Source organism: Sander lucioperca, chromosome 8 (genome assembly GCF_008315115.2).
Source record: "Sander lucioperca isolate FBNREF2018 chromosome 8, SLUC_FBN_1.2, whole genome shotgun sequence".
NCBI lineage: Eukaryota > Metazoa > Chordata > Actinopteri > Perciformes > Percidae > Sander > Sander lucioperca.
In genome coordinates this window covers 901671-914286 of record NC_050180.1, presented here as the reverse complement: position 1 = coordinate 914286, position 12616 = coordinate 901671, and the positions used below count along the sequence as shown (strand labels likewise).

At 36.6% G+C, this 12616-nt stretch overlaps 1 protein-coding gene across 1 annotated transcript in view; it reads left to right on the top strand.

Annotated features, from left to right (window-relative positions):
• Positions 1-5740, top strand: part of LOC116035670 (actin-related protein 3-like) — a 30794-nt gene extending 25054 nt beyond the window's left edge. The window contains exons 10-12 of the mRNA XM_031278893.2: positions 161-286; positions 1496-1579; positions 4652-5740. Of these exons, the coding sequence (XP_031134753.1) occupies positions 161-286; positions 1496-1579; positions 4652-4747 (306 nt within the window). The 3' untranslated portion in view covers positions 4748-5740. The remainder of the gene's footprint in view (positions 1-160; positions 287-1495; positions 1580-4651) is intronic.
• The last annotated feature ends 6876 nt before the right edge of the window (positions 5741-12616 follow it).

Genomic DNA, 12616 nt, shown 5'->3' with positions numbered 1-12616 from the left:
GTACAACAAAAATATGGTGTTTTTTGAAAATTAAACCATGTAAACCTATTCTGGTACAACCTTAAAATACAATTATGAACCTGAAAATGAGCATAATATGGCTGCTTTAAGTGCTTCTTATTCTGCAGCTTTGTAATCCCCATCACCGTTTCTTCCCCAGAATGTTGTTCTGTCAGGAGGCTCCACCATGTTCAGGGACTTTGGCCGGCGTTTGCAGAGAGACTTAAAAAGGACGGTTGATGCCCGACTGAAGATGAGCGAGGAGCTGAGCGGAGGCAAGCTCAAGGTGAGACTACACTATAATTTCTATGCTGTAAAGATCGATACCGCTAAAAAAAAACCTCAATTACTGTGTGAGGAGTGAAACTGAGAGAACATGTCTTGAAAAGTTTTTCCTTTCCTACTACAATTATTCTTGGCAAAGATATGTATTGCATTAGTTGATTTTCAATAGAAAATGTATTTATAAACACAGAGGAGTATTATAATGGAATACAGTTAAAATGTTTCACCTTCAGGGAAGAAGTGTAAATAGTTAATCTCTCCTGCTTCCTGCTCAGTTAATGCTGTGAAGGCAGTACTTGTGATTGATCGTGGTGAGATGTTAAATGCCATCCAGCCTGAGGCTGAGCTGACTGGCATCTGTAAGTCCACCTCAAGCAGACGGTGAATGTAGCTGATCAGAGTCCAGAAAATAAATAGAAAAATATGCAGATTTTCACAAGTAATGTAGCAGTTTTTTGTCTACAACAAAGAAAAATAACGGATACCACATCCATCCCAAAATATCCTAGACATGGATGAAAACAAATTTTAGGGATTTAGGATGTTCAGGGGGCCCTCAGTATGTATGCAAACTTAAATTAAATTAAATGTTATGTTTAAGTGTGACATTTTAAGTGGTTCCATTAGAGATCTGCTATGGTTGTTTTTAGAGCTGCAAAGATTAATCGATTAGTTGTCAACTATTAAATTAATCGCCAACTATTTTGATAATTAATTCCGTTTCAGTCATTTTTTATGAAAAACAATTCTCTGCTTCCAGCTTGTTAAATGTATATATTTTCTAGTTTCTTTACTCCTCTGTGACAGTAAACTGAATATCTTTGAGTTGTGGACAAAACAGCTGTGGAAAACACAACATTTTATAGACCAAACAACTGATCCATTCATCGAGAAAATAATCAACAGATTAATCGACAATGAAAATAATCGTTAGTGACACATACACTTGCATTACATCTTCAACCTGAAATACTTTGTTATTGTGATTTTGGCTCTGCTACATAGAACATACGTTGATAATATCTGTGAAACGTGGACAGTTTTAAGATTCCCCCATGTCATGTCTTTAAAAGCCCAGCCCATTTAATCCTCCTCATTCTGTCCAATGTCGTCCCATTACTACACCATTGCTATTGCATCCCATAGTGTAGCTCGCAGGGTGGTGGAGTGTTACTGATCCCCAATTCTTCTCTCTGTCCTCCCTCCACAGCCCAAACCAATCGATGTCCAAGTTATCACTCATCATATGCAGAGATATGCAGTGTGGTTTGGTGGATCAATGTTAGCATCAACTGTAAGTATTTCAAACATGCACCCACACTGCTTTATGAACATGTACTAGTTATACATTATGACAGGAGGAGGATATCTACCTTAAGATTCACCAACTAGGGATGTAACGATGCATTGTGAATCGGTTCAAAATTTATTTAGATGATTAAAGATTACAACGGGTTGAGATAAAAAATGAATCGTGATGCATTTTTTAAACCGCCTACGGCGTAACGCTAGTTAACATACAGCAGGTTAACGTTAGCCTGCCCTTAGCTAGTAACATTAGCTGGCTTAAACACGGTTAAAATTAGCGCTACACAATATATAATTTTTTTATCGTCATCGCAAAATCAACTGGCGCAATAACCATATCGCGAAAGGCTGCGACACATCTCAAAAGAGACTCTGAGATTTTTTTTGTGTTAGTTGAAAGAAAATATCAATAGAAAACTACACTTTAAATATGTCATTCTCTTTTTTTATTGGTGCCTTTTTATATTCAATTCAATAAAAAATGTTGGAAATTATTACCTTTACCATTTGTTTTAAATTCAACAAACAGTTCTTTGTATTTTAGCAGAATACTGAAAGCAGCAGTAATGCAGAACTGAGTACACTTTAATATGTTTATTTATCGACGGGACTTAGTGATGCATTTTGGTCCGGCTCCCAAGCTTGTTGTTATCAGTGACGTGCGGTGATGTCAGTAAGAGGCTAGGCACTGAGTTATGAAAACCAGATTACCTCATTTATTGTTTAACTAATTTATAGTATCAATTCAATATTAAGCCCAAAATAGTGTCTGACTCACCAATCTGTAGATTATTTGTACATAAAATCCATCCGCCGCTCTTTCCTCGTGAAGACGTCGATCACAGCGTTGTAAAACTCGTTTTATACAGCAGATGTACTGTACGTAGATGTCTAGCCAACCTCTCGTCTTTCTCAGCTAGCTAGCACATCCAGCAACGCAAGGGATAGCTGTACAGCCGCTGACTGTTAGCACAGCCACATAGCCAAGCTGAACTTCCATACCAGTCTGTTTGAAACGATTGCTGCAGTAGTCCATCTAAGGCTGGCATAGACCTCCTTCTTGCTATTAACTCCTCAACTCTGATATCGGCGGACACCGCTGCTGTCATTTTGATTTCGAAGCGGGGATTACGCTTAAAATGTAGCTGGTGTAATGACGTTAGCTGCACAAATGTCCAGTAATATCTTGATTTTAATTGGTCCATGTTTAATATGTTACGGAGGTGATTACTGGCATAATACATTTACATGCAAAGGCACAGCAGAGTTGTGCTTTTTTGCTGTAAATGTTGAAGAATACAGGATCGAAGTGCGCATGCGCAACATCGGTTTTTCGCTTGTCCGTAATGAATGGACTGTAAAAGCACTGTTTATTCTACCATTTCTCCCTTTGTTTTGTATTTGATTATGCGTAACTGCTACATTTCTCATCTTAACGTCTAAACAATTAGAATAACACACATATTTCATATATAAATAACAAGAATAAACATTAAAAATACAAATACAAGTTTATTAAATAAAATGATTTAATAAACATTTTTATGTTTGGATTTTGGCAGGGTAGGCAGTGCCTAGCTTGCCTACCCTGACTGCACGTCTCTGGTTGTTATAAGAGGACACATCTGTTGTTTTTACACAGTTTATATAAATAAAAGGAATATTTTCCGTCATTTAATTTAAAAAATCGTGAGAAAATCGTATTGTGAACTTAAATTGTGTATCGAATCGTGAGTTGATTGTATCGTTACATCCCTACCACCAACACTACGGCTTGCATCTTGTGTTACATTGAAGGCCGTGCACTACGTTTTTGTTCAGTCTTTATTTGCTCTGTATTTAATTTTAGTCCTACTGAGCAGAAGTGAATGCTGTGTTTCATGGTTGTGACATTTCAATATTCCCCCCTTGATGAGTTATTTGTGTGAGCGAAGCGGATCATTTTACCAGCATGAAATATGACTGTGAGCAAATGTCTCTGACCGTTGATTCACAAATGGCTAATTGATGTTCAAATTTAATATAATTGTTCTGTTTTTTGTATCTCTCAGGTCTCTCAGAAGAATCTATGCTCTAATTAACCACTTCCAAAATTGTATTCTTTGTAGAAATTTAGTTCATTATCATCATCTGAGTGGTTTAATTTGTAGATAAGTCCACCCAAATTGTACATTTGGTGTAAATATTTAAGAACCTGAAATAATCATTCATGACATTTTCATACAAATGAACATACTTTATTAATTGCAACTGTTTTACACAGTTTCATTATCTAAAGTTTAACTTGTAAATGGGTGAAAATTAAGGGTTTATTTCCACCAAATAATTGTTGATTGTTGAAAAAGTGGAGAGACTAACCAAGACGGCTTTTAGTTTTATTTAGTTTCTGTCGACTTTGAATGAAGTGTGTTTTACCATCGTAACAATTAATGTTTGTTTAAATGGAGTCTGGTGCGTTGGCAATTCCGGGGCAGTTTCATTATAACAAAAAGCATCTTACTCTTTAACTAAAACTCTATCTCTGTAGGGATCCTTTCCATAATGTTGTCAGACACTTAACCTGAGCCTGTCAGTGGCAAAAACAGAACTTTTAGTGGACAGAAACTGAAGGTGTGCTCTGGCGCATTAACGTTACAGCAGTTTTGCCGCTGCCGACTGCAGCGGTGTTTCTTAATACTGAAGCAATTTCAAAGATTGTTCTCATCATCACAAAAACATGGAAAAATAGGGTCCAGTTTGAAAAAATACCGAAGTTACCCTTTAAAAGCTTTTACATTTGCTTTCCATAAACATCTGCCGTCTGGTAGAAGATCCACCTGAGAAAATCCTTTGGTGCAAAGAAAGTGCAACTTTCCCCAGCAGCAGCACCGGCAGTTTGTTTAAAATAAATTTAAAAAAACATCATGCCGGAACAAAGAAAACAACACATTACCTGCAGATAATAGATATGCAAATATATGCACCTTTTTTAATGATGTTCTTTTTTTTTCTTTTTTTTTTGCGTTGTTATGTAGGCCTATGTGTGTACTCACCTTCATCTTCATTTGTGCTTCCACAGCCTGAGTTCTACCAGGTTTGTCACACCAAAAAGGACTACGAAGAGATCGGGCCGAGCATCTGTCGCCACAACCCTGTGTTTGGAGTCATGTCTTAACTCTGGACCTCCGAAATGTAACAGTTGGGGTGCTGAAGTTGGGCTGTGTAAAGGACAGGCTCAGGAAGTGGGGGACGGTGGGGCTTCTGTGCTTTTTAATTACTTGTTTAGCTATGGATGTGTGGGACGAGAAGGCGATCCAGAATACACAAAGGAGAAAAAAAAGATGACCAGACCAAACACAGACCGGCTGGAAAATTTATTGTGAATGTTCCTATATTTTTTTTTTTTTTTTTTTTTTTTTTTTTTCAAAATGAGGGAAAATGGTTTGTAAGCCAAAACTGTTTTAAGAGCATTGCTGGATCTGTTGCAACATGCAGTGAGTGGTGATGATGATTATAAAAAATGGTGTTGGTGGAGGTCTAGCATGATTATAAAAACATTGATAATGATTTACCTGACACCAGAACATATTATTTATGTTTATAAAACTTAAGTCCAGGCAAAGATCCAATAACTGCTGAGATCATTTAACAAGTTTAGAACATATTATTGTCTCCTTTTTATTTTCTGCATTTTTTTCCCAGCTTCAAATGCACATGTCTGTGTATCACGGTAAGAGCTTGTTTATATTTCATACAAAAGTTTTATATGTAAAACCTGGGAAATCAGGGGTAAAAAAAAGAAAAGATACCAGGATCAGCAACAGACTGTTTTAACTCACGATGCAGCTTTGATACGCATTATTTTCTTGAGTTTGAGTAGGTGTTTTCTCCCACGTGTCATTGCTGTCTCCCCTTTAATTCTTCATACAGTACATTTATTTCACATCTGCTTTCACTTCACACAATGTCAGGAGTCCACCTCTGATGCAGTTAAAGAGAAGAGAGGACTTACTGAGGTTATAAAGATGAAACTGAATAAGAACGACTGTCAGACCAGTATTGTTAGACTAAATTTTTTATTATTAAATGCCAAATTATTAAAAGAACAGGATTTGTGTATTTAATGCCTTGCAACATTCCAATAAAAGGCTACATTTATTTCTAAGTATGGAGTCTTGGTCTTTACTTTTTGCTTTATTTCTGTTCAATTGCTGATGCTTTTTATACGTGCTGCATTCATCTGATACATGTCACTGTTTATTCAATCCGTTGTGATTGTATACAATATACTGTATGTAAGTGACGGAACAATTGAAACGGTAGAAAGTCTAAAGGAATCAAGAAAAAGAAATGCAATTCTCAGATTTGAGAAATTGCAACTAAAATAAATGTTTTATTTTTTAATAAATATTCTAGCTAAGGTGACTCAGCTATCAGGGCTGTAGCAATGGTTTTAGCAATACAGAGGTCCAGATTCCTCCACTGCAACCCCAAGAATTATTTTCATTGATTCAATTATATTTCCTGTAAAGTTGATCTCCCTACTTATACAGATCTAAATTAGATGTTGCGGCCCAACACCTTAGTTGATTGTGTTTGTCTGTTCTGTATGTTTAAAAATATAAAAACAAAAACTTGATCTGCCACCACTTGTCAGTAAATTGGAGTCCCAGTTCCTCCTCCCAAGCAGTCTTTGTTTTAGAGTTTGTGTGATCGCAAAGATCCAAAATGCGATTATATATTTCTGAGACAATCCCTCTTCGTTGGGGCTTAAAGTTAAGCAAGCCTTCCTATGGTTGTTGAGGTGGTAAGGAGGGAAAATTAGGGAAACTTTTTGAAACAAAGTGACGAAGTTGAAGGTACCTAAAGAAGTGGTTTACAGATAATCCATACAATGATGACACATTGGTAAAACTTCCAAAAATACCATTTGAATATAAATCAATGAAGCACTGTAACCCTTTGCCATGCCATATTGAAAATGTGAAATCAAGAGATGGGGGTGGAAACAAATGATTCTTACATAGTGGACCAAATGGAGATGCTGTTACAAATTTAAAATGTTCCCTGAATTGATACCAAATTTTTAACGTATTAAGCACCACAGGATTTTTAACATACAATGAGATTTTGGTTGGAAGGGAGGAATATATATTAACAGCATATCTGCTGTTAATATATATGATGTCGGACAGCAAGAGGGCTTCCAGTTTGCACCAAGGTAAATTAGGAGAGAAAATCCAGTAACGTATTTTATGAATGTGAGTACCCCAATAATAAGATTGAAAGTTCGGTAGGGCAAGACCACCACCAAACTTACATCGCTGAAGTAATGATTTACGGATCCGTGGAGACCTCGCACCTGTTGCGGTTTGGACATTTCTGTTATGGTTTCTGTATTTTGCCTTGTGTTGTGTGCTTCTCTGTTGCTTCCTTGTTTTCTGTAGGTTCCCTGTTTTTGTTGGTTATTCTGTATTGTGTATGTTTTAGTTAATCCCTGTGTTCTGTTCTCTCTTGGGTTGTGTCAAGTTTCTGTATTTAGTTGATGTCATGTTTTCTGTCTGTTGTTCCTGTTTCCTGTTTTATTTTGATAGTCTGTTTTCTGTCTTGTCATGTCTAGTTTTACTCTCTGTTTCCCGCCTTTGTTGATTACCCCTGATGTGTTTCACCTGTTGTATCACCTGTCCCTCATTTGTTCATTACCTCGTGTATTTAACCTCTGTGTTCCCTTTTCCTCTTGTCAGATTGTTTTGTGTCTGTTTGTGTCTTTGTGCCGTCAGCTTGTATCCTATTGTGTCCAGGTCCTGTGTTTTTTGCGTCCCTGCCAGTTCTTCACTCCTTGTGTTTTTTCTGCTTTTTGGATCCTTTGTATCCTGCATTTTTGTTAATTAAATCTTCGAGTACAACCTTCTCCTGCCTCCTGCCTCATCTCTGCGTTTAGGTCCACTATTCCCTGCCTCCTTGTAACAGCACCCCATATAAATGAACATCAATTTGTCTAGGGAGTCAAAAAAATATTTAGGTAGGAACAGATGAATTGATTGGAACAGTTAAAGAAATTTAGGCAAAACATTCATTTTGATGACATTAATCTTCCCAACAAGAGAGAGAGGCAGATTATTTCATCTCTGAAGGTCGGACTTAATTTTGGTTAAAAGCGGGGTAAAGTTAGCAGACAACAGACCAGAAAATGTTCGTGTCACATTAATACCAAGATACTTGAAGCCAGAGTGACTGATATTAAAAGGCAAATCTGTTTGCCGAAGTAGCAAACCTGCTGTGTTAATGGGATAGCATTCGCTCTTTTGTAAATTTATTTTATATCCAGAGAAAGAGCTAAACGTACCTAGAATAGACAGAATGCCAGGAAGACAGGACACAGGGTCAGATACATATAACAACAAATCATCCGCACACAACGATAAGCGATGTTCAACGCTGTTTCGAAAAACACCAAACAGGGTGGGGGATCGTAATGCAATGGACAGCGGTTGAATAGCCAAGGCAAACAAAGATGGTGATAAAGGACAGCCCTGACGTGTCCCTTGTTCTAGTGGAAAATATTCAGAACGGGTGTCTAGCTTGTGGCGTTGTATATAATAATCTCACCCAGTTTGTAAATTTATTTCCAAAGCCAAATTTTTTTAACACAGCAAATAAGTATCCCCACTCTACCCTGTCGAATGCCTTCTCAGCGTCTAATGATATTACAATCTCAGGTGAGTTAGTTGTTGGTGTTGAATAAATTATGTTTAAAAGAGTACGAGTGTTAAAAAATAATTGACGTCCACTCTGCTCTTCAGAAATAGTACTAGGCAAAACCCTCTCCAAACGGAGAGCAACAGTCTTGGCCAGTACTTTCACATCTACATTTAGTAAGGACAAAGGTTTAAAGTTCTATAGGAGCCACAGGAGGTGGGATCCTTGTCAGGCTTCAAAATAAGAGATATTGATGCTTGAGCATGTGGGAGGCAGCAAACCATTTCCAATGATTCATTAACCAGACAGACAGATACATGACAAATGCTAGCTGATAATCCTAAAAATACTGTTTGTAAGTTTTAGAGCCAAGCTTTAAAGGGACACTTAACCAGACGGAAAATACATGATAAATGCTGGCTGGTCAGTTTACAGTCTATGTTTGTTAACATTTAAGCTAGACTGAAAGAACATGAGGGATATCCCTCATGTTCTTTCAGTCAGTTGTTTTAACATGCACTGTAAATACATAAGTTTCTACATCAAAATGATTTGTAAGGTGCTCCCAACAGCTTCTTATGGCTTGTAAACCTTGTTTCCATCACCAAACCAGCTTTGCAGTAATTTCCTTTAAGAAACTCTTATAAAGATGTTCCTATTTCAGAATCATGTGTTTTGAGCTCCAAACAGTTTCTTGTGGCGTGTAAACCTTGTTTATATCACAAAAAGTGCTTTGCAGTAATTTTCTAACATGCACTGTAAATACATAAGTTTCTACATCACAATCATGTGTAAGGTGGTCCCAACAGCTCTAAACAGCTTCTGGTGGCGTGTAAACCTTGTTTCTATCACTAAAACAGCTTTGCAGTAATTTTCTACCACTTTCTATGTCCGAATCATTAGTATTGTGCTCCCAACAGCTTATTATGGCTTTTAGAGGGTTAAACCTTGTTTGCATCACTAAAACAGCTTTACAGTAATTTCCTACAAGAAACTCTTATAAAGATGTTTCTATGTCCGAATCATTAGTATTGTGCACCGTTAGCTTCTTGTGACGTGTAAACCTTATTCATAGCACAAAAACTGCTTTGCAGTAATTTTCTAACATGCACTGTAAATACATAAGTTTCTACATCAAAATGATTTGTAAGGTGCTCCCAACAGCTTCTTATGGCTTTTAAACCTTGTTTGCATCACTAAAACAGCTTTGCAGTAATTTCCTACAAGAAACTCTTATAAAGATGTTTCTATGTCCGAATCATTAGTATTGTGCACCGTTAGCTTCTTGTGACGTGTAAACCTTGTTCATAGCACAAAAACTGCTTTGTAGTAATTTTCTAACATGCACTGTAAATACATAAGTTTCTACATCAAAATGATTTGTAAGGTGCTCCCAACAACTTCTGGTGGCGTGTAAACCTTGTTTCTATCACTAAAACAGCTTTGCAGTAATTTTCTACCATTTTCTATGTCCGAATCATTAGTATTGTGCTCCCAACAGCTTCTTATGGCTTTTAAACCTTGTTTGCATCACTAAAACAGCTTTGCAGTAATTTCCTACAAGAAACTCTTATAAAGATGTTTCTATGTCCGAATCATTAGTATTGTGCACCGTTCATCTTCTTGTGGCGTGTAAACCTTGTTTCCATCACTAAAACAGCTTTGCAGTAATTTCCTACAAGAAACTCTTATAAAGATGTTCCTATTTCAGAATCATTAGTATTTTGCACCGTTCAGCTTCTTGTGGCGTGTAAACCTTGTTTATATCACAAAAAGTGCTTTGCAGTAATTTTCTAACATGCACTGTAAATACATGTTTCTACATCAAAATGATTTGTAAGGTGCTCCCAACAGCTTCTTATGGCTTTTAAACCTTGTTTGCATCACTAAAACAGCTTTGCAGTAATTTCCTACAAGAAACTCTTATAAAGATGTTCCTATTCAGAATCATTAGTATTGTGCACCGTTCAGCTTCTTGTGGCGTGTAAACCTTGTTTCTATCACTAAAACAGCTTTGCAGTAATTTTCTACCACTTTCTATGTCCGAATCATTAGTATTGTGCTCCCAACAGCTTCTTATGGCTTTTAAACCTTGTTTGCATCACTAAAACAGCTTTGCAGTAATTTCCTACAAGAAACTCTTATAAAGATGTTTCTATGTCCGAATCATTACTATTGTGCACCGTTCAGCTTCTTGTGGCGTGTAAACCTTGTTTATATCACAAAAAGTGCTTTGCTGTCATTTTCTAACATGCACTGTAAATACATAAGTTTCTACATCAAAATGATATTGTAAGGTGCTCCCAACAGCTTCTTATGGCTTGTAAACCTTGTTTCCATCACCAAACCAGCTTTGCAGTAATTTCCTACAAGAAACTCTTATAAAGATGTTCCTATTTCAGAATCATTAGTATTGTGCACCATTCAGCTTCTTGTGGCGTGTAAACCTTGTTTCCATCACTAAAACAGCTTTGCAGTAATTTCCTACAAGAAATTCTTATAAAGATGTTCTTATTTCAGAATCATTAGTATTGTGCACCGTTCAGCTTCTTGTGGCGTGTAAACCTTGTTTATATCACAAAACGTGCGTTGCAATAATTTTCTAACATGCACTGTAAATACATAAGTTTCTACATCAAAATGATTTGTAAGGTGCTCCCAACAGCTTCTTATGGCTTTTAAACCTTGTTTACATCACTAAAACAGCTTTGCAGTAATTTCCTACAAGAAACTCTTATAAAGATGTTTCTATGTCCGAATCATTACTATTGTGCACCGTTCAGCTTCTTGTGGCGTGTAAACCTTGTTTATATCACAAAAAGTGCTTTGCTGTCATTTTCTAACATGCACTGTAAATACATAAGTTTCTACATCAAAATGATTTGTAAGGTGCTCCCAACAGCTTCTTATGGCTTGTAAACCTTGTTTCCATCACCAAACCAGCTTTGCAGTAAATTCCTACAAGAAACTTTTATAAAGATGTTCCTATTTCAGAATTATTAGTATTGTGCACCGTTCAGCTTCTTGTGGCGTGTAAACCTTGTTTCCATCACTAAAACAGCTTTGCAGTAATTTCCTACAAGAAATTCTTAAAACTTTTAAACCTTGTTTGCATCACTAAAACAGCTTTGCAGTAATTTCCTACAAGAAATTCTTATAGAGATATTCCTATTTCAGAATCATGTGTTTTGAGCTCCAAACAGTTTCTTGTTGCGTGAAAACCTTGTTTCTATCACTAAAACAGCTTTGCAGTAATTTTCTACCACTTTCTATGTCCGAATCATTAGTATTGTACTCCCAACAGCTTCTTATGGCTTTTAAACCTTGTTTGCATGACTAAAACAGCGTTGCAGTAATTTCCTACAAGAAACTCTTATAAAGATGTATCTATGTCCGAATCATTAGTATTGTGCACCGTTCAGCTTCTTGTGGCGTGTAAACCTTGTTTCTAACACAAAAACAGCTTTGCAGTAATTGTCTACCACTTTCTATGTCCGAATCAATAGCATTGTGCTCCCAACAGCTTCTTATGGCTTTTAAACCTTGTTTGCATCACTAAAACAGCTTTGCAGTAATTTCCTACAAGAAATTCTTATAAAGATGTTCCTATTTCAGAATCATGTGTTTTGAGCTCCAAACAGTTCCTTGTGACGCGTAAACCTTGTTTCTATCACTAAAACAGCTTTGCAGTAATTTCCTACAAGAAACTCTTAAAAAGATGTTCCTATTTCAGAATCATTAGTATTGTGCACCGTTCAGCTTCTTGTGGCATGTAAACCTTGTTTCTATCACTAAAACAGCTTTGCAGTAATTTTCTACCACTTTCTATGTCCGAATCATTAGTATTGTGCTCCCAAATGCTTCTTATGGCTTTTAAACCTGGTTTGCATCACTAAAACAGCTTTGCAGTAATTTCCTACAAGAAATTCTTATAAAGATGTTCCTATTTCAGAATCATGTGTTTTGAGCTCCAAACAGTTTCTTGTGACGCGTAAACCTTGTTTCTATCACTAAAACAGCTTTGCAGTAATTTCCTACAAGAAATTCTTATAAAGATGTTCCTATTTCAGAATCATGTGTTTTGAGCTCCAAACAGTTTCTTGTGACGCGTAAACCTTGTTTCTATCACTAAAACAGCTTTGCAGTAATTTTCTACCACTTTCTATGTCCGAATCATTAGTATTGTGCACCGTTCAGCTTCTTGTGGCGTGTAAACCTTGTTTCTATCACTAAAACAGCTTTGCAGTAATTTTCTACCACTTTCTATGTCCGAATCATTAGTATTGTGCTCCCAACAGCTTCTTATGGCTTTTAAACCTTGTTTGCATCACTAAAACAGCTTTGC